We start from the raw sequence: 27,815 nt of genomic DNA on the forward strand, positions 1-27,815 counted from the left end.
GCATCGAATTCCACTCCCTATCTTCTTATTTGGTAATTTCACAATGCATTAATCAATAATAAAATAAAATAATAAAATAACTGATGCTAATATTATTACATACAATAATAATTTTACGCAATAACAATTTTACACTGCGACGAGGATCGTAGTTCGAATTACTTTGAGATATTTTAAACATTGAACCAATCGCGCATCAAGCTTCAGCGAATGTATTAATCTGGTTGGCTCATAGCTATTGCAGGTAATGAACGGACCAATCAGCATTCGTATTCTGTCAGCCATGTTATCTAGCTTGCTTCTACACGAAATATCCTTGTTATTACAGTTTGAATTTTCGCCGCGCTGCGTCTAAACTTTCGTGCTGCGTAAAATTAAGAAATCGGCGAAAATTTATATTTGCAAACATTAGTTCCATATACAGTGTTTGTATATAGCATTATTAGTGATTCTACGTGAAGAATGATTCTTTCTTTTCAAATATTCATTAAATTTCCATAAGACGAATGTTCAATGGTGATCATGGCGCATTTTTTGCATACAGATTTCGATTTCAAAATTTCTTTTGTGTTAGAGTTACAAAACGTTAAAATATATAGGTTTAAGTTAAGAAAAAAGTGCGCAAGAGATTAATTGTCGACGGTTTTGTTCGTATAAATCGGGAATTTTGTGTTGTCTATATAATGTTATACGTGAAATAATTCCAATGGTTCGCCTGCGCACTTACGAGTGATTATTGTGTAAAAAATTGAAAATTAATGCCAAATCGAAGAACTTAATGTTAGGTTTTACACGGACAAGGATTACGATCGCAGATGAGAGGAGAGATGTAGAAGACGGTGGTTGTATGCAAGGTAAGATACGGTACGATTACTTAATTTATAGACATGTCTATTATACTTTGATAATTTCGATAAATTACGTTTCGTTCGACGATACCGTACACCAAAGGTCGCAGAATAACGTCTTAACTGTTAAGGTCGATATCACGGTGTAATCATATCTCTTCAGATATGTTTCTCCGTCGATAAACTAATATTCTTTCTTCGTTTGTCATTTTCTCTTTCTCCTTTTATTCTCATCATTCTCTTTTTTTTTTACAAGTGATTCGTATACAAGACGAATGGATCTAAGAAATTGCCGACGTGTTTCTCGATTATATTACTACTATTTACAAGAAAGACCCAATTAAGAGGGTGAAACGTGTTGTAGAAGGAACGATGCGATTAAAGATTTCATTAGAATACTCTGATGAACACAGGAATACTCGATTCCACATTTTACATTCTTACACTTTAGTTATATTAATAAATGCGATGAGAATGTTTCGAAGTCTTGTGCTCTGTACACACAATATATATTCAATGTATATTCTTCTGTACATGATCACAAGAATCCTTATTTCTTCTTTTCTTTAAGGGAAAAACCTAATAACTGGCTCTAACGTGCAACTCGTTATTGCTTGTTATTCTAATGTACTCTACCGCCTAAATGCTGTATGTTTCTGTAAAAATTCTAGGGTCTAGAGATAAAATATTAATTCTAGGTTGCAACGAACGAATTTTTTGCTTGGAAAAAAATGTTCTGGTTATTTTAATCTGTACAATTTTTTAAATATTTCTAATAAGACTGATAAAAAAAAACAAAATCAGAGACATCTTCTTAATTACTTTAAATGCAGGTCATTTAACGCTGACAGTTTCCTTGTTGAGATTCTAATCATTTAAAAGCATGTTTCGTCTTTTGTCCTTGAAAAAAATCGCCGTTCATATTTAGCAGATTAATTTCGCGACAAATAAAACAATGTCTTTTGTTTTTTGTTCGATATTAAACACACTGTTTACAACGCCACAGATGTTCTTCAAGTCCCTTGCATTTGAGCGGTCAACTGGAGATTTAGACACGTGTCTATTTTTCTTTTTGCTCATTTTCAATAGTGGTGATCCAGAGTTAGGTTGATGATTCAGTGCCTGACATCAGCTTCATCGGCTGTTTGGTTTTCAAGGGTGCACGGCCTCAGGAATTCTTGACCTCTTTCGTGAAGCCATTTGTTTGCCACTAAAAATATTATATTGGTAACACTATTTAATTTGTGGGATTTTAACACGTTCATGATATTGTCATTCACTTAATTAAGAGTTATATAAAATATACTTTCAAGATTTGACAATTTAAATAATCTTAGATCGAATAAGATTCTGTATGCAATTTTTGAAGTATCGTATTGACATAAATAGATTGCAGGTACATACTGTGAAAACAATTGAAGAAATGAAATACAATTGAAGATTTGTTTCACCAACAAATATTATACTTTGGACATTTTATATATTTTTGTACGTTGCATGTATCCTGTACATTTTTACATCTTTAAATTTCCTATGAAGATATAAAAATCCACAGTCTATCAATAGAACTATAAGATGCGTATACAGATAAAAGGTTTAAATGATTTAAAGAACCAAAAACGTGTCAATTATTGTCAAACTATTGGAAAGATAGATTAAAATTTGTGGTAAATAGATATAACTTTTTGCAGATTCAGCTATCTGAAAATTGCTTCTATTTTTTGTGTTTACTATATTCTGTCTAAAAGCAGCAAATGTATGTATCACTGACTTTTGTAGCAGAATATTATATCTTACTGTAATATTGTATTAAATCAAAGAGTTACATATTCACATGTTTACAACTATTCAAAGTTACAAAGCAACTTGTTTCACACTTTCTTGCTGTTACTGATTTTCTTCATAGATGAACAGTAATTAGCATTGATACTTGACATACCCCATTTAGAACCAGTAAGAACAGGACAAGCAGCATGTCTTGTTTTGAAATCTCCCTCGCCATTTGGTTTAAGATTATACCAGAAGGCTGCACTACCTTTTTTTGGCCATAGGGAAATGTTGATTGCTGTAAAAACTGTACCACCACCTTGCTCCACATCGCTCATCTGAAATAGTTAATAATAAATTAGTATATTAGTATATTTTATTATATTCTAAAAATGTATTATTATTGGTATATTAGAACAAGGCTTATTTAATACAACTAAACATCTGATAGTATCTGAGGAATGAAATACATACGTAATATAAAACTGTAGCAATGCGATTTCCTGTTCCCAGACTTTTGAACGCATTTGTTTCCTCTTTCTAAATACAAGTAATTTAAATTAGAATTGGTTATTTTCCGTGGTCGCTAATTCAGTTTATTAAATAAATTAAATTAGCTTAAAGTTTCTACTCACTCGCGCAAAATCAAAGTGTGGTTCGTAGTGGCCACCGATACCGTAATTAACCACTTGCAATTCCTCTGCCGTGTCGACAGTCATACTCGTCATATGCTCGACGCGTCTGCTGACAGCAGCCACATGTTCATGCTCGTGCTCCTGAAGCCATGCACTCTTACTAATCCTATAATTCGCTATCTCTAAGGCACCAGTTTTATAGTTCTGCACCGTAGCACGTTTGAACTGTAATGTAAAATAAAAAGACAAATGAACATTATACGTCCTCAGTAAAAAGATTTATAACACAATATAGCATTGATCGATGAGAAATATAAGAAACTCTAAGAATCATCTTAAAATCGCCTTAAATTTACGTTGAAGATATCCTCAGATCACATTTTTAGAAAAATTCATAGGAGTTCACAATGTTTGTTATACTATACGTTACCCTAGGTTGCGCCATTCTTTTAATCGTCTCGATTTCCTCATCGTATATCACGTTATGATAAACGACTATCCTCGGGTCCAGATAGGCCTCCTCTTCCTTGAATGGCGCAATTTTCAAAAACGGAATTCCGCGATCGACGTAACGACACACGAGGTTCTTCTGTATTTCCGGAGGGATCGACACCTCTCCACGGCATAGCATTTCGTAGCGTTCCCTTTCTGTCATTTCTTCCCAGGTTTTCATTTTTTCCTCCGCGACTGTAAAGTGCTGGAATGTAGGAACGAGCAATTATATTTCACATTTGTAATAGGCATAAGTATACGCATAATTAGAAATTTGACATAGCATAGTTGACTAGAAATATCGATTATTGAAATAAATTAAAAATAAACTGATGGTAGTTCTTGAATATGATTTCGTTATACACGGTGTTTCATGTGAGTATCCTAAATATCTTCACCGCGAACATCATTTCACTTACTATCAATTTATTTTTACATTCCTCCCTTAAGTTTTATCATTTTTTCTCAACATGTCTTCTTATCAATAGACATAAAACAGGAGTACTATAGAAATCATCACGGGCAGAACTTTTACAACGAAATTGTCCTAAATAGAATATACTCTGAAGTTCTAATCTATTGTAATTCATACAGTGTCATTATCTTACCTGAGCAGGGACGGCAGTGTCATCTTGGCCATCCTCGCCACGTTTCTTCTTCGACTGGTTAGCTTTGCTCTGGATTTCCTTTTGATAGTAAGCTCGATTACCTAGAGCACGTTCGTGAGTCGGCACCAACTCCAGGAGCTCGTTCGTCATACTTAAAGCTCGTGCCACGTTTCCTACGCACAGTGAACTCATAATAATGATTCGTAAATAAAATTGTACGCTGTGTATTGGTAACATATATATTCGTCCCGCTTCTCCGTTTATAGAGAAAATATAAAAACAGAATAGCGAATAACGTAGATGAATAAAAAGATGTAAAAGTTTTTAAGTATACCTATGTTATAAAGCTTATGTGTGCACGTAAAAATATAAATTAAAATTAAATATGTACTACTTCAGAATCAAGTAAAACTCTTATCGTCATCTATGATTAACTGAGTGTTAAATTCTTCCGTAAGGCCGACGTTAAGTTAATTCAACGATTTCACGGTAGAAAGGGTTAATGTCGGCATTTCAAATACCTGGCATGATACATCCGACGAAGTTTTAACGAAGCTTTAAACAAACTAACCGGCTGAAAGTTGGCCATTCACGATGGAAAATTTTAACGTCAATTAAATTCCTCCTCAGGCTTCTTTCAAATACCTTTTCCCGCGGTCGCTGTTTGAAATTGATTTCACGGGCATTAAATTCACCCTGGGAACTTCGAACGCAAACGAGCACGCTTATTGACACGGGCTTATTGGCCTCTTCGTTCCTTCGTTACAGACCCTTCCCGATATTTCGAACAACTGTGATAATTCCACGGTTCGTTTAACTCTGTCGTTGGAATTTTTAATTTTTAAGTTTCAATTCTGAAATTATTTGATTAGTCGAATTTTATGTAAATTCCATCTTAGCGCCACACGAACAAAATTGCGTTGCAAAATATATTATTGAAAATTCGTAGGAATGAAAACGTAATTAGATAAAAAATAATAAAATGATAAAAGAATAGACTAATAAAAAATATATAATTAAATCATTTGATCTCTTCCTTTTTATTTAAGATTCATAGTTACATTGATTACTACAGTCATGAGCGACTTGACACAATTACATTTATCATCTAATTTTCCTTCATTATTATTGCATGTTATTCTTGGTAGTTTTTAATGTTAGGTTTTGAAATGCGATTCGAATCTATAAGTTGAACAAAATTGTACGAATAAAACGGCGGACGGTTTGCAAAGTTTGTAACTGTGGAATAATGTGGCGGATACACGTGTAATTTAGTTCCTAATTTATATCGCGCGACTTTTATGAGGTCACAACAATTTTTCTCTCAGTTTCCTGCTCGCAAATCTTTCGTCACGCGTGGACTGAAAACCGCGTGTAATTGTTGCTTTAATTTGTTGGATGAATAATAAAATAAGCATGCCATTCTTCAAATGTTGTTTCAAGCCGGCTGTGTAATTTTTTCTTTCGTTGCGTAATACTAATTATATTATTACGAAGATTAAAAATGTGAAATTATGACAAAATTTCTCTGACGTATCTTTCGCTAAAGTTTAACGTTAGAAGTACTACAGTAATTAACACGATCAATTCATAATTTTTCGCAGGAATTTTACGATAAATTTTTGGAATCATTTTTCTGAAAAATATATTGATTCGGAATTTACATTTCTCCTTGCATTATGTATTTTTTCATGTATCTTTAATTTCATCTCTTTCGTACAAGAAATATACTCTAGTTGTTGGTAGTTGTAGTTGTAATCATGATTAATAACTACGATAATGAAGTTGTTTTTGTTGGTGTACATACCTTGCATGTAAGTTGAGAATGCCAAATATTCTAATATGTCTGGTTTCGAAGTTGTGGTAGCGTTTTGTTCCTCTTGAAGACGATTCATGGCTTCTTGCATCCAAAGTACGGTGTGATAGTAATCACGATTGTGATAAGATTGTCTCCCAAGTTCGAAACAGTCGCTGGCTGCAAGAAGGGAAAAGGATTAAAACAAATTAATTAATTTATTAAACTTCCCTCTCTGAATCTTAACACTTTTTATGTTTAAAACAATGAAGATCTTGAAGAAGGAAGATTTCATTTTTTCTGTTCTGACGATTGAAAAATTATTGTCAAAGAAGAAGAGAAATCTCTACTAACCTATGAAACAGTATAAACTTCTCTTAAAGTAATAAAAGGTAAAAGTAAAACCCTTAAAGAATGAAACTTTTTATACAGAGTGTCTCAGATTTTTCTCTACAAACTTTGCCAATCTTTTATAGTTAAAAATAAAATTAATATGCTCTGTAACAAAATTGTTAAATTCCGTAAATGCTTTGTTAAAAACTTGTAAGCGAAATATATTATTGCTCTTAAAACTTCAACCTGGAACAGCAGATCTTTATATTTTATTTATTACAGATTCCTTTAAATAGTTTTTTTGTTGTCGCGGACCCCTAACACGTGGTTGAAAATTTAAATCCCTGATGTACTTCAAATATGTATATTTAAAACACTCATCAATTGTTCATCGATAATCTTCAAATTTGGAGGGACGAGATTTAATATAAATAAATAAATACATTCCTATTAAAGATTTTTTATTCCAATAATAAAATAATAATTTATGTATGTGAGCGTCACACTGTGAAGAATTCGCTGTCTCCGGAGTGTCAAAAATTAACCAGTTAGCTGTTGCGATCTATTTGAAAAGTGTGCACCTAAAATGTGTCGCAAAAAGTAAGCGACGACGAGTATACTCGTCAAGCACAGCGTATGTGTGGCTGTTACAATATAGAATGAAGTTGTAATGAAATGACCGTTTTATTTGTTAATTTTATTACTAGCAGAGCTCGTCGTAACACAAAATATTGCCATTTCTTCATGACGAGTATACTCGTCAGAAACAAATAACTGGTTAAGAGATGCTAACCTAGAATAAAATCCATATTGAACCAATATCGCGGTTGTGTATATCGATCCGTTGTGTATATTTAATATAACTTTTTAAAATAAAGTGTTTACGGTTTTTCGTCATACGACATTTTAGCTTCACTTTCATATGTACATAGAATTTTCTTCTATCCGTATGAAAAATTTGTATGAAAAAACTCGGGACACCGTCTGTACGACCAAAAATATATCCGTTCCTCGTCCATCTACGTTTTTCAATTTCACCGTCGCGGAAAATTCACGAGGTCGACAGAATTTCCAAGTGGCACTGTTCCAAAAAACAAAACACCGGCGAACGAAGAAAGAGAATTTATTTCCACGATTTCGACTTATTTCTACTGCAGATCCAGAATCATTCCGTTTCCTGATTGTCTTGAGGACTCTAAAGCCCAACCCTGTATAATTCATGACTCTATTATCATAATTACATTCGTAATAACAGCGCGCGATGAAAAATCTGAAAGTTAAAGCTGAAAAAAACAATCTTTCCTTTAACTTTAACATTTTTTGAATCGAACGACCTCGCGAACTTCCTTCGTCGAATTCTCTGTCGTCCCGTTTATGTATTCCAAACGGCGCCAAACAGTAAAAAAAACTTCGCCTTTCGTCCGATTCTGTTCTTTTCTTTGTTATCTTCTCCACAAAAAACTTGCTTCGTTAATTAATTTCTCGATAGCTGGTGTAGAATGTCGCCCCCCCCCCCAAAAAAAAGAAAGAAAGAAAGAGATTATTAAACACCAGACGTCGCCAAATTTATTAAATGAGACAACCGGTAAAGACCAGAAACTATGCATATTGTAGACTAAATGACAAATGAAATCAGGTTTGACAAAACTGAAATATTAGGTCGTCCGAAAAGTTTCTTTCGTTTTATAAGGAAATAATGGATGCGCAACATTTTTCTTTTTATGTTGTTTTATCGAATTACGTATGATCCATTTTGTTCTATCGAAATAAAGATCATAAAGTTCGACAGATTAGGTTTCATGTTTGTACAAAGATGCATCGTTGTAAAAGACGTGTCTGTAAAAGAAAGACACTTTTAAATACGATAAAAACGATTAAAAATAAAAGAATTAAGGAACGATATTCCTTTTCAAATTAGAAATGAACATTTGAATTGATGTATGGCATTGAAATCAATAACAGAAGATTAATTTGGAACTATATAGGTAGAAAAATACCGATTGATTCATATCACATTCCTAATAATAGCGTACGATTATCGCCTATGAAAAATCTGGAAGTTGAAGCTGAGAAAACGAATCTTCTTTCTAACTTTGACATTTTTCGAGTCGAACGATCTGACAAACTTTCTCCATTACGTATTCCAAACGCTTCCAAACAGCGGAAAACTCGTTCTTCTCCCTTTCTTTACCACCTTCACCCCGAAGAACTTGCTTCGTTAATTAATTTCTCGATAGTCGGTGCAGATTGCGAAGTTTCTCGCGGTTACATCGCGAATTTATCCGCGGGAAGTTCCAGTGGATTGGTAAATAAAACGGTTTATTCAGCTGGTGCAAGCTCTGTGATGAAAATAAAAGAGATACGCGGAGTTTTACGCGGCTATAACGAGGTTCGAAATGGTATCGTGAACGCGGTAGATCACGAATAGCTTTTCCTGCAATCGTTTACGCGATCGCGTAAAACAATGGAGGAAGAGAGAGATTATTCGTTTTATAATTTAATCAGAAGCTTGGAACGATTGGTGGGTGGAACGCAGAAGTCTCGCGTTGTTTCTCGCCCGTATGAGCTTTCACCGGGTTATTCGGATTAAATTTATCTTAATTTAATTTAGTCCGCTGTGTACAGCTAATTAAATGGAATTTCAATTAGCTACGAAGGCGATGAAGCTTAGATCCGCGCGATACTTGATTAAATTGAACAATATTTTAATAACGTGGCTTTGTAAACCGTATTCCGTTGGTAATGTTGTTGTTAATTCATCGTGGTTTGTTAACAGCGGCTAATTGTGTTGGTTTAGCATCGTCTGGGTTAATAAATATTTTTGGACCATATTTCGGATCTCGTGTATGCGGATTTGTGAATATAATTTTGAACTTTATAGGTTCTTAAAACATTGATATTTACATACAGCGGTATAAACATTTTTGGGCGACATTTCATTGATGACCCTACTGGTCCCTCTTTGTTTTCTATCTCAACGTCGCTTCAGTTTTGATAAACAAAAAGACTTTTACTGCTTTAAAAGTAGCTTTAGTATGAATCTTAAGAAACTTTTGACGATGGAAAACACAATTAAATTGAAGATAACCTACAGAACACTTTGGAGTTAATTAACTTTGCCACCATCCATGTTGTACTTTAACATAACATTAACTAATCAAACAATAAATGTATTTGTCTTCGATAAAACTGATCTTAAACTTTAATATATTACGGCGCTTTCTTTAGCAAAACATCGGAATAATTGATAAAAAAAAGATTTTCCATTTTCTTGAGGAGATTAATTTTTCCACTCACAGTTATTCTCTCCCTTCACGAAACGGTATTCTTTTACTTTCCAACTCTTTTTAACTCGCATTCTCCGAAAAAGAGAGAAGAAGGAAGAAGATTGTCGACGAAGAAAGGTAAAAAAAAAAAAAATATTCCAAATCTACAGGGAGTAGATCATTCCCCATTAGCCATTCAATATTCATCGAATTCCCCATGGTAGCGTTTAAATGATGCACGGAAACGATCCGTGGTTCGTGTCGGTGGAAAAATCGTTTCCCTGTCGCGGTAAAAAGCGCTAGCTTCTACCGGCCAAAAGAAAGAGTAAGGCAAAAGAAAGAAAAAAATAGAACAGGGTAGAGAAAAGGAAAAAAAGAGAGAAAAATGGCGGCGACAACAGAAACTGCGAATTATCGTGGCACCATCGAGGCGAAATCGTAGGGATGGTGCCGCTTTGGAAAAAGGGACACGGCGTTGATGAAAGAAATCGCGTAAATTATTCATGTCGGGGATCGCTAAGTACAGGTAACATCGTGCGCCAATATTCACCTCGATTCGCTACGTTTTGCTCTGCTGTCCGATCCGAATAAATAATTCACTGTGAAAAGAAGGGAGAGCAAGTTCTCTATCGCGTTCTCCTTTTTCTTTCCTCCCTTTTTCTTTCGTCCCTCTTCTGTCCGCTGGCTAATGCGATAACGAGGAGTGGTACCTCCTAATGAATCATTTACCTCGTAATGCCTAATCTTTCGTGGATTTTATTGTCGTGGAATAGACTGGTTTTTATCGGAGTGGAAGTTTTTTGATTTGTGGCGGTGGAAGTACCACGTATTAGCTTTTAATGTATTTGAATGTAATATAGCATACGTAATTCGGATAATTTAAGACAAAAACATTTCCAACAAAAGTTCGTCGGTATCGAACGTAGAACGCACTGACGTAAAAAAGACTTTTTAAAAGTAAACATTTAGTAGAGATTTTTTTCATAAAAATACAGTAGTTAATTTGTACTTTTTGAGTAGCAGTATATATTTTTTCAATTCTTTTAATTCTTTCACCGTAAAATTTTGTCCAGAGATTTTGTAATAATGGGAATTATGTTTTGATATGTTTTAAGATATATCTTTGCGAATATTTTAGTCCATTGATATTAATGATATCGATTTAGAAATAAACACTACATATTTCACGTGAGTTCTGGAAACAAAGTGTTTCTACTTACACGTTCATCCCTCTATATATCCATCTTTGAATAACTATCATCTTTAAAACGTTTCCTCTCGATATCTCAGAAATATCTTTTCTCAAAAATACCGAACATTTCAAGTTTAACGTTATTAGTTGGCCGAAAAAGCTCTCGCCTTGACGCTTCGTTTCCCAAGCTTCTTTCTTTTCTATCTTTTCCTTATTATCACAACATTTTCATCGCGAAATCGTACCTTATTGTTCGAAAAATCCATTCGGAGGAACGTGGCAAAAAAATTCGATGCTTCCTCTCGGCTCAGCGGAGGAAACCATTTGCTTTCACGGAAGCGAATGGAAGATCGGTTGAAGTTTTCCCGCCTTGCATAGAATATAGGAAAAGTTTTTGAAAAAGCGGTTGCTTAGAAGCGTGATTTGAAATAAACGAGGGAACGTTTTAGCCGAGGTACGTACCAAGGGAGAGGGAATCTTTGTTTACAACGTGAAATTCCGCCGGTGAAAGCAATAAAAGTAGCGTCGTCGTGAAAACTCGGTTCGTTCCGAAACGCGAACCTAAATTCGCGAAAAGAAAAAAGAAGAGAAATAAAAAGTACGTCGGTTGCTGGTTATTCATTAAAGTCTTGTTTCCCTGGATGTTAGCTCTCGCGAACAGAAGCTTACCGGCGAAATTAGGCCTCGCAAATGTGTTTACCTGTACGCGTGTTTTGAGAAAACACTGGACTAAGTTAACCTAGGCAACATTCTCTGAAAGCTTTATCGACTTGCAGTATGGGAGCGATAAAAAGTTTTACGAAATATGTGGCAGAACAGATGTCTCTGTATTATGAGATTCTTTGAAGGCAATTAAATTTTTTTTAATATTAATACTAAGAAAATTTGACTTTGTATAATCGTAAACGCAAAGGGAAAATTCTTCGTTCGTCAAATTAAACGTTGTTCTGTGTAGAAGAAAAACTTTTAGTTCACGTAGGAGCAACAAGAAAGATTCCTTATCAGTAGGAATTCAGAAACAGAATTCTTTGCTGAAGTAAAATTAAACATAAAAGCTGTTCGTCGAAGGAAGGCCAGAAAGAGGAACTTTTTATTGGCAAAAACGCGAAGAATAAAATTCACCCAAAGAATAGAATCTTGCTACTATCGATGCAAATCCAAAAATAAATTCTTTAGCGATGAAGAACCAAATATATAAGAGGTCTGAATCAAAGGAAAGTCATAAATAGCAAATCTTTGTCGAGGAAGAACGCAAAAGAGAAAGCTCTTTATGGAAGAGAAGCTGATCAACCTTGCACTTCATGGAAAAAAAGCAAAGAACTTTTCAATGAACGGAAGCTACAAAATGAAATCAAAAGTGAAACTTTTAACGCGCTTTTTCATACGCTTTTTAAATTCAAATTACGTTTTTTTGAGTTAAAATTTGAAACACAAATGGCGTGGATCATCGATGGGTGTTTGATGATAAAAACAAGATGTGACCCGTCGATGACCCACGCCGTCAGATAGAAGCGCAGATTGTGTCACTTGAGTTTGAACCTGTTAATCGAGATAATATGAAAAACCATATCTTTCTGTCAACGTAACTCGAACAAGAAAATTTTTCTCCCAAAAAGAACAATAACTAAAAGCTCTCCCTATCAAGGAAAAACCAAAGAGGGTAAATCTTCATTAAAAAAGAACCAGGAAGTAAAATTCTCATCTAAGTGGTAAAAGTAAACAGGAAATGATCAGCAAAGGCAAACAAAAAACGAAAGAAGAGGCACGTATATACGAACCACTTAATCCGGTGCTGTACTGGACTCCATTCAACACGCCCCTGGCGACCTGTGCAGTCTCCAGTTTATACGTGTCCTGTAGCCTCATCAAAGCGACAGCGGCGCCATTAAGGTCCTCGTCAGTTGGGAATTTAAGGTCGCTCCGTGAGTTGGTGATATTCGCGACAAACGACTTGCCCACGTCCTGGGTAATCAGCTCCTCGACCCGCTTCCAATCGGTGGTCAGTCTTTTCACCAGCAAATAAGCGTTGATCGGATTCGACAGGTACTGCTGAATGTTCCTTGAAGCCTCCTCGTGTTCTTTCGCGTAATCCTCCACGTTTCTGCAACAACGATCAAATATTTCACCTCGTAGAACGTTCTGTTTCGTTTTCGTTTTCATACTTTGAACGAAAAGTCTCGAAACGTGAATAGATTGGTAAAAGTTACCACGATTCTTTATACTCTATGGTATAGTCTTTGCAGAAGGTTTCTTTTAGTTTTATGGAGTTTCTTGGATTTAGTTAGGAATATAGAAGTTTGTCTTTTATTCTCTTCTTTTTTTTTTTGACACAGTGTTAGGTAGGTTTGTTAAAACTTGCTTTGATTGTTTTTTAACTTAATACACCCTTGGTATACTTCTTTCGGATAGAGGAAAGAGCTTTGTATCTCGATAGATGTTTTCATGGTTTTCATCTGGATCTAAGTAATGAGAATTTTATACTCAGCGTGTAAAACAGATATATGAACTGCTGAAAGGTTATAATAATTAATCCTATAAATGAAGAAGCGGAAAGAATTCTGTTTACATAATTGTGTAAATTGTGGAATTTACGATTATTTGTTTCCTTTTTCCTATCACAAAATGAACATAATAATATGAAATTAAATAATTTGCTTCTTCGAGAATTCTGGCTCTAATCATGTATTCACATGATTATGTTATAAAGATTTCTAAAAATGGAGTCGATCGATTTGCTTTCTGAGAGACTGCTTTCTCTTTCAATCAATACGGTTTAAATATTCAAATCACCTTCTTATTCTTGCAAATACTTCAATTTTCAGTATTTAACTGGTCTCATTTAGTTTCCATAAGAAACAATTTTATTCGCTTCTCCACTCATACGAAATACTTGAAATCTTTTACAGTCTTCCATAACGATAGAAGGGTAATAAAGTCGAGGTTCCGCTGCGATACTTAGTTAACGCACCCGCAACTGTACAAACGAGGAAACGCTGATTTCTGCCGGTTTCCGGTGATTACCCTTTAATGAATTTAGGAAATTCAATCTGCACCGCAAGGAATCCAGCGAAACGGCGTCGTGGACGCTTTTTAATTTAATCTCTCATAGCAAAGGGGTTGCTATGTTCCTTTATTTTTTCTCTGCTATACCAGACGCTGTTTTATCGTGATTCAGCAGATGTTTCCCGTGATTCAAGGGGTACGTTCGTCATTTTCTTTTTTTTTTTTTGGAAATGGATATAACGAAGAAAACGAGGAAAGATATATGGAGCGGATAAAAGACAGAATAAAAAGAAAAAGTACAGATACAGTAAATAAGCAGCACATACAAGACAAGATAAAAGGAAAGTACATATAATGCGTGAAAATTTCCGCTGCCAGAGGTTGAAAGTTAAACACCTGAAACAGCAGCATTCGACGTGTAGTGGTACACAAAGCATTGTTAAGAAGATAGACTTCTAGCTTTTCCAGTAATTTAACTTCAAAACTTGAACCCGGAAAACTTGAAGTTCCCGGATTGCGGAATCCTTGAAAGCAATGATAACTTTCCTCCTCGACCATCCACCACGGAAGTTTGCGGTTAAAGAATATAGAACTTTTTCGAACTGCAATCGACTGTGAAATGTGATCAGAGTGCATTATTTTAGTCATAAGAATATCTTTGGTACCTTAAAACCCAGGAGAAGAATATTTCAAATGCTTTCGCCTGCTACTCACTATAAAATTTCACTCTATGTATTAGGTTGTCGAAAAAGTTTCTTTCGTTTCATAAGGAAATAATAGACGCACAATGTTTTTTGTTTTATATCAGTTTATTGAATTATGCACGAACATAATAATAGAAATAGAACGAAATGGACCACACCTAATTCAATAAAATAATGTAAAACGGAAATTGTTGTTCATCTATTATCACCTTATGAAACGAAAGAAACTTTTTGGACAACCTTTCGCCTGAACACACACCTTTCGCAGAAGATTTTATACAATGTTATAAAAATATATATTTGAAATTGCTATGGATCTCGTACCTCAAGCCATTTAAAAATTGAACTTTAAATAGCAGATCTCAAACTCTAAACACTAAAGGACTTACGATTCTTCATATATTTTTCCACAAGTTTACAATCTCTTACAAACCTCTTTCGTATTTAGCGGTCCTCGCATTTATATCTTTTGCCTATCGTTAACTGCTCTTAAATCGATATCTCCTACAGAACCATCCAATAGCATTTTACCTTCCTCTACATTTTCACCACATTCCTTCACCTTTGCCCGCCAGAAACGAGATAACAATACGGAAGAACAATTTTAGCATGTCCTACTAAACCAACAATCTGAGATACTTTCCAGAAGCCCATCGATGTATCACCAACATAGCGACGTCCTTTTATGAAACAATTTAGCAATCCTCGCAGCTTCCTGCTGTTCCATTTTCTCTCGGTCTCGCGATCGCGTTTTCCAACAAAGCCTGATGTGATCCCTGCATCCACGACCCCTTCTTCTCACCCTCGCCCACCTATCCATCCTCTTGTTTCCGGGGGTTTAAAGAGAAATACAAAGGACTTGGCAAGATGACGAGGGAATTATTCAGTCTAGTCCTGTATTTTGCCGGGCACCGTGCAATAGGCAATAACTGCCTGCCGTAGATAACGACCGAACTTTACCCTTCCTTCGTCCCTTCCACCCCTCAAGGGGACAGGGATAATTCGCGAAGACCGTTTTGGAACGTGGGGAATCGACCGGGAAACCGACTATCCCGACCCGACGTAATAATACGTCATTCGATGGGAGAGACGCGTGGCTCGCATGCAGATTCCACGGCTCTCGATTAATTCCCACACGATTCCTTTACACCCTCTTTCCTTTTTGCTTCGTCACACGGCCGTTCGAACTCATGTGCGTTCAAATGGGATTCGTTTCGTTGCTTCCTGCAGTTTCTTCAAGGATGACTTCGAACTGTGTTTAATTTCGCGTTTGAAATTTTTCGCTTGCGTTGTTTAATATGGTTAATGTGAATTTCACGGGTTTTTCAGGACGTAAATCGATTTTGATGAATTTTATGAAACGAAGAAATGTGCAGAAATAGATTAAGTATTGAAGGTTTAGGTAAAGTATAGCGAGTCTGAGATTAAATATTCGTGTTCTTACGTACGATATGCCAAATTTTAGCTATCTTCCTTGTATTATATTTTCATTCAAATGTATAATACATATTTCCATACGAATATTCTTTATCTATACAAATAGTTTCGCTGCCTTTCCTTTTACAGTTTTAAATACTTATCCTCCAGAACTTTCCCATAATTACAGTACTAAACAGTCTAGCGATACAAAAATTTCGTTCCCTTTTACCTTAACGTTACAAGACATGGATTTCATCTGCGCAATATAAATTTCAAACTGAAATGTGTGCGTCTAAGTTCCTAAGTGAAAACCCGAAAGCTTCGATCGATGTTTCCATCGATAACACGTGACAAGATGAAGAATTCTCTTGATAACTCGAGACCGTAGAATTCGAGAGTACATGGCGTTCCAGTCGATCAATCGAGAGTAGGTGTAACGGTGGCCGATGATCGTGCACCGTGCACGAATTACGCCGAATTAAAGTCGCGATAAAGCGGCGCTGTTTCGGCCGAGTTTCCATTTCGATCGCATTTGCATGAGCGTTCCCCTCGTTATCTCGGCTGAACCGATCACGCAAATGGCTCTTCGCCGTCGTTCCGGCGTTCTCAATCTCGTCGGTTGAACGACCGGATAAAACGAGAGCCAAAAGAAAACGCGTGGAACCGCTTCCCCATCGCCGCCAGGGATCTCCGATCCGGGGAATACATTGTGCCTCTCGAAATGAAATTGTCCTATTCCTATCTTCCATCTGACTCGTTCTTCTTCCTCTGTCTTAAAGTCCGTTTTCAACGACTTTATTCTCTCACCAGGCGTACTACTCCTCCGCCGCCTAAACTTGCAGATTCCTTTAATCGTTGTATTTTGTCTGTTCTTCTTATTTCGGTGTTGATCTCTAGCGTATTTGGATAATGGCGTTATTTTTTAACGACGAAAAGATTATGTTATTGTTGTTTTATCCTCCAACTTTCGTCTCTAGAGATTTCGTTCACTAACTTCCCTGACTTTGGCTTCGCTCTTTTTAAACCTTCTTTGTTTCTATTGCAACGTATCTGTGGCTCTTTTCAGCTACACGAACGAGTATATTAAATCACAAAGTAGTGTAACCATATACGTACGTACGTGTGCAATGTTCCGTGGACAATATGGCTCCATTTTACCGGAGAAAAGGAGACAGCCACGATTTTCGTCGCGACGATTCCTACCGGAAATTGCAGGGAAGGTGAGCATGCCACTGACGCGACGACGGAAGTGTATAAAGATCATTATGATGTACGTGTTATGAATGATAGTGACGTTGCGAATGTTCGCTTTTATGGGCTGTTACTCGAGTTACTGTGATTTTAACATGTCTAAGGTCAATTTTAACAAGTGAGACGCCAATTTTCGTATTATTCGGAATTCGAAGGAATAGTGGAATATGTAATTAATTTTGTACTTTTGCATCTTAAATATGTATACAGTACAGTATCGCGGATTAAAATATTCTTAAATACGATTCCCGTATAATCTCGACGTTCGATGAAATTTTATTTTTGCAACAGAATAGCTTAGATTCGTTTTTTAATTGAATAATATCTATTTATATATCCAGTCTTTAATAGTCGTTTGACTATTGCATCGAGACAGATTTCTATTCTTAAATTAGTTTTAAGAAATAATTATATTCTATCGTCGTGCGGAGTTGCATGTTAGTCGATCTTAATAGTAACAGCTCGCCATTAAAATGCACAGTGAAATTTTCAATTGCCTGTAGACGCGTTAAAACCAATGAATAATTCTATCAGCCGGTGTACACGATGCAAATGGAGCGTGTCAAACATTAAAATACTGCTCGTTAGAATTCTCTCACTCGACGGGGTTTCGCAGGAAACTCGCGATTAGTTCCTAAGAAAATATTTCGTGGGAACGAAGACTCTGTTGCTTGGCGAAACCGTCCTATACATTTTAACCGAGTTAAAATAGAAAATTTGAATTGAAAAAGCAACTCCATCCTTCTTGAAATAATAAATGTAAAAATGAAGCTGAAATCCTAAACATCAGACTGCAACCGCTCAAAGAATATATTTAACCTGATACGTTTAATATCAAAATTACCCGAGTGGTAAAAATAAAGAATTGTTCATTTTTACAGATACTTTTAACATTATGCATCTATACATATTTCCATTTTATAGATATTTTTATACGGAAAAAACGTGTCCATGATACAGGTTTGAATGTATCGATCAAAAGATAACCCCTATCAAGGATCATTAACGTAATTCCGTTAGAAAATGACCCGCAACTAACAACAACGCGATATCTTTAATTTTCGCTTAATTACAGTCTCGGACACGTCGCGTGTCTAGTCACATTTTTCATGTACATTTTAGAACGAGGTCTCTCTAAAACAAAAACCGAACGCTCTTACGTTGATAAATGAACGCGATTTTCGCATAGATGCGCAAAAAGTAGCAAATTATGTAAGTTGAGTCGCGTGTTAAGGAGTGTCTTTTTTCTTAAGAGAAAAATTGAAACAAGAAATGAAATACATTTCCGGCTACAAATTTACGTGATTTTCCAACTGCTCTATGTGAAACTGATTAGATTTGAAATATGGTTATTTGGTATATTTGCCAACGAAATTGCGCATCGCGTCATGCTGCTCGCGTGTTTAAGGCGCGTTCGTGCTTTTTGAATAAAGCCTGAAGTATTATAGGTTGTATTATAGGCTAGTAGTTCATATTGCATCGCTTTCTCGATATATTAGATCGTAACGTATAGCAAACGTCAGTTTGAACGACTCGATTTAGATCCTTCACCGCGATTGCATTAGATTGCTGCATAATAAATTTCGCGTTAAGATAAACAGTCAAACTAGAAACAATCTATGTCTATATATATATACATCACGCGCGATTAAAATGAAAATATTTCATCGAAGTATATTTTTTTTTGGTAAGTGTGGAAAATAAGTTGCAATTAGATTCGTATAATTTTTTGGTTTCTAATTTTTTCGCTTCTCTTACTTTTATCTCTTCTCTTGTTATTTAGTGCAATGAAGGTAAATGAATTTACAGATTTATATTTCTTTTGTTTCAGGCAAGACTAATATTCAATATCGTTCAATGAAGCATGAAGCGGCTGAAACAACGATAGGGGACGAATGAAGTAAGTCGTTCGAATATCTCGACTATAAGTGTGCAGAAGGTGATTAAGTTAGGCGGTCGTAGTTGTATTTAACATCTTAGAGTATCGCGCCGCGAAACTTTCAGCTCAGTTCTCGTCGGCCCAAGTACCTCATTTGTACTTCCATTATCTTGGTACAATACACTATCATCCCCAGAAAAAGACGAAATGGAACAACAGCGCAAAATATCCGGATATTTGTTCCTGTTTCAAATTAAATAACAAAATTCAAGATAAACAGTATTTAATGTTCACAATTTCTATTTGTTTGGCTCTTCTCCAAAATAGTTGAAAGTTCCAAAATATCGCGCTATTATCTGTTGCATCCTAACACTCTACATTCTACACTGCACATCTATAATTTACTATCTGTCAAATTGCATTATAAAAGTTATTCAACGTATCGATCCCTCCAAGTTAGTTGATCGGTCATTTTTCCAAGTCCATTATCGCTTATAATTACGTGAACGTCTTTAAAATTCGATAGTTGCTACTGAATACTTTAAATTTAATTAATTTCTAATCAACAACACAATCGAAACAGCGTTCGTTGTTCCAATAATGAATCACACAATATGCGTTAACGATAGCAAGGAGTTTCAACTTAGCTTTCATAATTGAAGTATGGTAAGTGTGTACTAATAAAGTAATATTGGTATACAGTAAATTTGTTCACCTCTAAAATTAATTTTCTACGAAAGAAATGTAACTTTTTACGTTTCTCATCTATCGTCTTCAAATGTTATCCATCTTTTAACACTTTGACTGCCACGGTTTCTCTTGTACCGCCACGGTGGGTCATTGGTGACCGGAGCGCTTGAACTCCTTACAATTGTAAAAATTGTATGAAAATGCAATTAGGGCATTTTCAATATAACCGATAAATAGAAGATACTTTGAAATAAAAAGTGCCCCATTGAACAATTAAACATTTTTATTAGAACATCAATAAACAAAAATTAGAACAAATCTTGCATCTAACGGTGCACTGTGTTTGCATCCACATCTTTGAGGGGTAGTCTACGAATATTATTATAAACACACCTTAGAAAATGATCGTAAATGCTGCTTTATAATCATATAATTGAAGTTAGGTATGTGCACATACCTTACTATTATATATAGAATCAGCAAACTGTTTACTAATATCTTCTACACGTTTCAACAATATATTCTTCACGTTTTGCTTACGACGAAATAACAAATGCGAATGGTTTGTTGAAATAAACGAAGCCTTGTTATAATATGTCGCTATCGACTGTTACCAAGGCGCCACGGTGGTCACCCGTGACCACTAATAAGATAAACGGTCCATTGGGGCAGAATGTTGTCTTACATTATCAATATATTATTATTTTGCCATTATATGCTTTGAATAATAAAAATACTCCCGTGGCGTCCTGAGCGAAACATGTGATTTCGGCGTGACAGCCAAAGTGTTAAGTCTATTTAAAGAAGCCATTTGTCAATCCCATTACTAACTGAATTGATATTTGAGATTCGATTATACGGCTCTCCTGTTTCCTGAATACGATAAATTATCGATGATCCATGCCAATGGATGACGAACGCATCAAGCGGTTAAATAGTCGACGATGTCCGTGCCTCTAGCAAAATTGGCATTGTCGCGAGCAATTCTAGCATGAGCCAAGAGACCATCGAGGCTGGCTTAATAATGCAAGGAAGCTGCCGCTCGGCCGAGCCAGATAAATTATTCCCCGCCATTAGATCCCAACAGAGTTATTAAATTAAATCTTGATTCGCGATATTCTCCATCTTGACACCTATCCTCTCTCCCTTGCTTGTTAATCAGCCGTACTCACAAATGTCACGGAATAATTGACCGAGTCGAGGGACAAGAGTGAAACGAGCGTCAGCCGTTTTTCAACCGGGCTTAGGGGATGAATTTTGACGACTACGCGCTTTCGTCGGCTCTGCGGTCGATCATGGTGTCTGCAAATGCAACGGGGATTTTAATCGTTGGTAATATTTTTAGTTAACGCGCCCCTCGCTACCATTGTCGCATATGACACACTTCAATAAGAGAATTATTACATTCGTAGAATAAAAATTTGTTTGTTTCTGTAATTGTCGAAAGCATGCAGGTGCTTGTGGTAAAATTAACGTCGACCTTTTTAAAGAGAATTTGCAACTATATCTGCTTGCTTATTTCCAATTTATCGCTTTAATTATTCTATCAGAGTGATTCTTATTTTTGAAAATCATTGCTGCCCTTTTTCCTGTCCATCGATCAGATAGCACTATTTACATTCAATCTGCAACGTTCTTCATCTTCCACCCTTTTCGAAGATCGAGGATGGGTCTTTCATTTCTCTACCAACATACTGATGTGTATTTTTCGAAAACGGTAGCAGTTATCGAAACATGTGTCAAAGGGCTTTAAAAACACCGTCTGCGATCGAACGAAAACATTCCATATAGGAATGTGAAACAAACGTTGGGTTATTGTTCCATTAACGAATCGGCTCGATTCCCAAGGAACTTATGGAAAAACAGGAAAACGATTAAATTCGACGTTAATAATCCAAGACTTGTAATAATCCAAGATCGATATTAAAAGATATTTGTAACGTCATCGATCTCTTCTATTTTTAAATTTACAAAGTTAATCAGGATGGTTTTTCACCGACACAATTTTGAACAGAGAAATTCGTATACAAAATGGTACTTTAAATTGCGCATAAAAATATACGCGAAAACAACGAGAACTGCGTGGCGACACGTTAATTCATTCGCCAATTCTAAATTCTCATAAAATGCCCGATAATATCATAAAAAGAAGCCCACGATCGTTTGTTCGACACGGAAATCGAGCAAGTCTCAATTATGTCGGGAAATTGGAATCGATAAGTCGGCGACGAAAGTCACCGTTTCCACTGTCGGCGATTTCTTTTTGTTCTATAGACAACGTCGGTGTCTGGTGGAGTATCCAATTACAAGTGGACCGCGATCCAATCACGATATCAACTCGAAAGCGGAAGATAGGGACATCCCCGACGCTATTGTCCTCGACGCGACACAATGGTCGTCGACGCGAACGTCTTTCGCGCTGCGTTATCTTGCGTCCGCGGGAATCTCCACGACTTTCTCCCCTTTCGACGTTGATTTCACCCTTTTGTCAAGCTAGATCGTCCACTGTTTCCAGTTATGAAATGTTTGTAGCTTGCATTTTCTAGTTCATCGAGTTGAAAAGTTAAGTCAGTTTGCAGTTCGAACGGTCGACTAAGGAAGTTTGAGCAGTTGGCAAGCACGAAATGTTTCGTTGGCGGGATATTCGGCTTAAATTTTTTGGAAATTTGTGGTTGAACGTTTGACGATAAAGATAAGATAAATTGAATGAAAAATGAAAAATGGAAATCAATTGAAACAGTTGCAGCTTCTGGTTTTTTCTATGATGGTATAGTTTAGAAATTTATATCAATATTAAATATATGTAATTTTTTGCTATCAAAAGTTGAAATAATGGAAGAATTAAAAGAACCAAAGAAAGAATTGAAATAGTAAAAATTGGAAGAAATTAAAGTAGTTTTAAATTTGTGCGTTCGTTAAAAAATAGGGTAGTTTCAGCTTTAGGCATTACAGGTATATATAAAAAGATGTGAAATTTGCTGTAAAGATTTGCATAGAATGAGATTAATTAATTAATTAGTTTTGGATTTTAGTAGTCAATATATTGCGAGACTCAAGTGGTTGGAATTTTAATCTTTAAACACCATTCTAAAATTCGGAGAATTTATTTTTCTAAATGAACAGAGTAGGTCACACGTTGGAATGTAAGCTGGGGAATAGCAATGAGGGGTGTCCCTAAGTTTTCTGCAGGTCGAGCATATTTCGCAGCGCAGGGAATGTTGAAGATGTAATGTAGGGTTGTTCAACATGTCCCTAATTTGGGGGACTAGATGCAATTTCAACTACTATCTGAAATCTCGTATTCTCGTGAGTTAACGATACACCAATCGCAGCTAAAATTGAAGGAATTTTCAATTCTATCTAAATATTCGTCGAAAAATTCTATAGATAACACTGAAATCTAATTTCACTAAAGAGAATTCACTAAACAGGTTTCCAAACGAACGATCGATCGATAGCGAAATTAATTTCTGAGTCGCGAACAAGCTCTAAGGATAGGTCGAACTCGAGATAATCGAGTTGTCCATCTGTATTCTACATGGCGACGTAACAATGGAATTCGATTAATTCGTCACGTCTAAGCGCACTGTTTCCTTCGGTTCCACGCAATCTGAATTCCAAATATCAGAAACGCTCGTTTCCAAATCTCAAAAGTACAAACCTTAATCTTCAAATATTCGAGATACAAGATTGGATCTTTAACAAAACACATATCCAAGCCTGTGACCGTTCAAAATGAAACTACAAAGTCTAGTTTCAAACTACCGATCAAACTAAATAAAGTCACAAACAATCTGATTATATCGTAATTCCATAAGAATAGATTATCGTCAGACATTCCTTCAATTTTGTAACGAACTTCCAAACAAATAGGGAGAGCTTCTTCTATAAAAATAGATTATCGACAAACTTTTCGTAAATTTAACCCAACAGAGATTCTTGCTCACCAGCTTTCCACTGGAGCTTTCCTCGGCCTCGAAACAGAACAGGTGCTGGTATATCGTAGTCGACACTGTGGGTCAGGTTGTATAGGGTCGAAAGGATGTATCGATTTCACTGGTGGACCAGTGTTAGTCGGCGTAAGTGACGAGGTGTCGTATAAATTACCGGAATAAACGAGCCAGGTGTGCTTGACTTTGGCCGTTCGCGCGACACCGTTCACCTGACATCCACAGCTGTGACAGGTCGACATTCTGCACGCGGAATTGGTCCACTCGTTGCCAGATGGAGAGAGGAGGAGAGAGAAACCAATCGGGCCTGGACAACTCCTGAGCATCGTTCGACTGTCGTTGCTTCGCCCACGATGGGCCCTAATGAGCTTTCGCGATTGCTATCTGCCAGGTTTCCGCCCTTCTCGTTTCTCCAGCCGATTTCGATTCAACGTGCCAGCGTACAGCTGTGTGCCGATTAGGATTACTGCATATGAACGTTACATGTCAGCATTGCATCTGCGTTCAGTCGTATCCTTTTCGATGAAAATGAAACGACAAGTTGGTATCAGAAGTCGCGTTACGTTTAAATTTGTGTACATGAATTTATGTATTCGTACGATATATTCGCACGAAGGTATTCCAACATTTGTAGGAAACGGTTATAAATGTACTATGCGTGTTGTACGAAACATTTGTAAATTTAATTAGCGCTGTAACGATATTCATGATTATGGTAGCTCAGTGTGAAGTAAATCTGAAAGTACATCGAAGCTATAAGATATTTAGTGCCGAGATATTATGGTTATATTATATATTCATTGGGACCAACTTTAACGCTTATTATATGTTGTGTATTAATTTTTAATAAATCTATGTTTTTATAACATTCTCAGATTGGTCCCAAATTTTACCAATATAATCGTGAAAGTCGTATCTCATTACAGTGCAAAAGAAATTTCAAAATACTCTATATAGTACACACAATATATAGATAAGTGTATTCTGTTGTAAATATCCAAATATTTTTGTGAGTTACCGTACCAGCTACTCATAAAAGTTTCGTACGTCCTTCGAGAACTCAGTTTTCGATTACTTGGTATTGTTATTTTAAATTCATTCGGTTAACACACTATACATAATTATTCCAGCCATCCAAAAGACAAACTGATTCACTCCATTTTCCAAACACTTCTTAATCTTGTTAATATCAGAATACACGATTAGCGTTTAATTAAAAAAAAAAAAAAAAAATTAAACAATCAACGTCAATAGAGTCACATACGGCAACATCTTCCTGTTACCATACTTAATTCTATTTACACCCAAGCTTCTCTTTTTTCATCCGCGATCTTCAAAATTGAATTTTCTTGCCAAACAATGCTACGCATCAACAATTGTGCATTTCTCCTCATACGCGTCAGCGCAGACGGAAACGCAAAAAACGTTTTCTAATAACTGAAACCCAGGCGTTTGCATAATATCTCTCGAGATAAGCCGGGAAAGAGTGCAGGAACTCGATTAAAAAACTGACCAAGTCCTGGCGAGCACATATTCGTTCGCACCGTATTCGAGGGACACGTCGGAGGCGCGATAACGACAGTTCTTTATATTCCGCCTACGTCCGATATAACGAATCCTCTCGTTAGCGCGATTTCGACGTTTTCGCCCGTTACTTGCACCCTTTTCTCCCCCTACACCCCGTTATATCCACGATTCCCTCGTATCCAATGACGCTGGACCATCCAACCCACTCAATTTTTTTGCCTTTCTCCATTTCTTTTCACCCTAGGACGGTCATGGACTAGGCGACAGATTTTAATTAGCGATATATGCGTGCGATCGAACCTCGTCCCCGCAGCTTGTGCGTTTCTTTCGCGTTCTCACACCCTCGACAACCTTTATCTTGTTTTCTACCCTGTTACAACGAACCCGCTCTTTCAGCACTGTATTCTTGCCGCCTGAATGCTTTTCTCCTTTTTATTCGTCTTTTCGAGTTTGTCCCCTGCCCCTACTTTTTTTCTGCTCTTGTGAAAAATGTCAGATCCACGACGAGAAGCTTGCTAGTTCCTTTTTATCGAGGTCTCCCGTTATCTCGTCGCGTTCGTCATTTTAATCGCGAACCGCGGATGAATTCATCGTTGAGAAAAGGACAGGTTCCTCTACTTCTTCTTCTGTTTTAATCTTCCTATCGCTCTTACTACAAATGTCATGGCGATTCGGGTGATATAAAGCAACCAGGTATACGCGACATTCTCGAGATAAGGAGTTTTTGTTCCTGCTGCGAACCGAAGGTTTTGTCACCCCAGTTTGTCATCGACTTGCATAATACTGGGCTCGTTATATTGTTCTATCTAGATAACCCTTTTCTTTTATTTCTTTAGATTTCTTTTTTCTTTTTTAGTTTATTCTATTTCCGGTTCTTTCTTTTCTAATTTAGTGAAAGAACTTGAAGAGGTATTCTCCAGTAGATGCTTTCTGTTTACACTTCTCTCTCTTCTTTTTCGTATTGCGACTACTAGAACGGAGGGTAGTTGATGAAAGCGACACAAGCTTAAGCGCTTTTGTCCTGCCACGTTTGAGGGCCGCGTTGAGCTTAATAATCTTGAGGTTCGTTAACGGAAGCGCGGTGAATGAAAATATTTCCTGATGAACTGAAGTCCCGGTAAATGTTCATTGTCTGTTTTTCCTCTCGTTTCTTTCCTCTATTCCTGTGGAAATTTCCTTTGACCGAGGATGACCTGTTATGGCCGAACGAAACCTTTTTTTTCTTTCAAAAGGTACCTTTCACAATCACCTTAGTTAACGAGAGTTTCATTAGCGGAAACGTAAATAGGTTTCATTACCGTGCAATTTACTTCGCGTATTAATTTCTTTGGCTGTCCACTTCTTTAGGCGTGTCACTTGTCGCGCTTCTTTGCTCAAAGCATTCATTACGTTGTGTTACAAGAAACATATATAAATTCGTTCTTTCTAAACAGGATCATTTTGAATTCTAATATAAATATATATTCGTCCTGTTTTTATCTTTATTCACAAACAAGGCAAATGGGATGAATGTATGTTTCGACACAATATTTTTAATGCTACGTCATATCGATCATCTTCAAACCTATCGTGTTTTTTTATCGTTAAAAAAAATCAAATCTCCATGAAACATTGTCTTTTTTGTCATAAAAACTCCTGCTCCTTTACAATGAATAAAAATGTCATAATTGTGTATAGTGTCATAAATTATCTTTATTAAAACGAAAACTGTAAATATTACATTTTTTGATTTGCTAAAAATTCTCTACTGCGTTATTATCAAGCCTAAATTGAATCAACAGTCTAATAACAATAAATTATCTATATTAAATCAACAGCAACGGTAAAAATATTTCCAATTTAAATATCCGCAAATACCATATTCATTCTCTTGCTAAAAACTCTTCATCATAACATTATCAAACCCCAGACCGAACTAGGAAACTAATGACAATAACCTACCCCACAATAGACGTTTAAAGGATCTACTCGACATTCCTGGAGCGGAACGTCGACTACAGATCTCCCCTAACAAGAACCATCCCGTATCGGTATATTCATGTGGTGGAAAAAAATAACCCTAGTTTTGCAGGAGCCTCTCGGACACCATTAAAAGCAGCCGTCCACGGCCACCCACACCCATACGCACCGTCTATAGTACTCTATGGAGGATATAGTGCCATCGAACATCGCATTAGATTTCCCTCGGGGAAAGTTCGAAAACAGACAAATAGTTTATCTCGCGTTGCAAACTGGTCAGCTACCGTGTCTGTCAGATTCCAATAACATTTTTTCATCCACCTCCACGCCATGGTTCAGGCGTCGAGGTAAATGGAATAGCTTGGTATCAAGGGAATACCTGGAGCAACGCACGAAATGGTCGACGATTCGAAAGCTTTCAAGCCAGTTGGGGCTAACCGCGATCCCACTCCTCTGGTTCTGGCATTTCACTCCTCTCGTGGAGACTCTTCAGCCAT

The 27,815-nt window shown here is 36.4% G+C and overlaps 1 protein-coding gene across 7 annotated transcripts in view; it reads right to left on the reverse strand.

Moving 5' to 3' along the window:
• Positions 1–870: 870 nt before the first annotated feature.
• PH4alphaEFB (prolyl 4-hydroxylase subunit alpha-1) overlaps positions 871–27,815 on the reverse strand; it is a 223,453-nt gene continuing 196,508 nt past the window's right edge. For all 7 annotated transcript variants that reach the window (XM_069123713.1, XM_069123714.1, XM_069123711.1 and 4 more), the window contains 8 exons: positions 12,715–13,037; positions 6,158–6,325; positions 4,351–4,523; positions 3,681–3,947; positions 3,251–3,475; positions 3,090–3,155; positions 2,788–2,953; positions 871–2,058 (listed from right to left, as the gene is read on the reverse strand). In XM_069123713.1, the coding sequence (XP_068979814.1) occupies positions 1,964–2,058; positions 2,788–2,953; positions 3,090–3,155; positions 3,251–3,475; positions 3,681–3,947; positions 4,351–4,523; positions 6,158–6,325; positions 12,715–13,037 (1,483 nt within the window). In that variant the 3' untranslated portion in view covers positions 871–1,963. The remainder of the gene's footprint in view (positions 2,059–2,787; positions 2,954–3,089; positions 3,156–3,250; positions 3,476–3,680; positions 3,948–4,350; positions 4,524–6,157; positions 6,326–12,714; positions 13,038–27,815) is intronic.

The sequence above is a fragment of the Bombus flavifrons genome, chromosome 11, assembly GCF_040668555.2.
Source record: "Bombus flavifrons isolate JBK064 chromosome 11, iyBomFlav1_principal, whole genome shotgun sequence".
NCBI lineage: Eukaryota > Metazoa > Arthropoda > Insecta > Hymenoptera > Apidae > Bombus > Bombus flavifrons.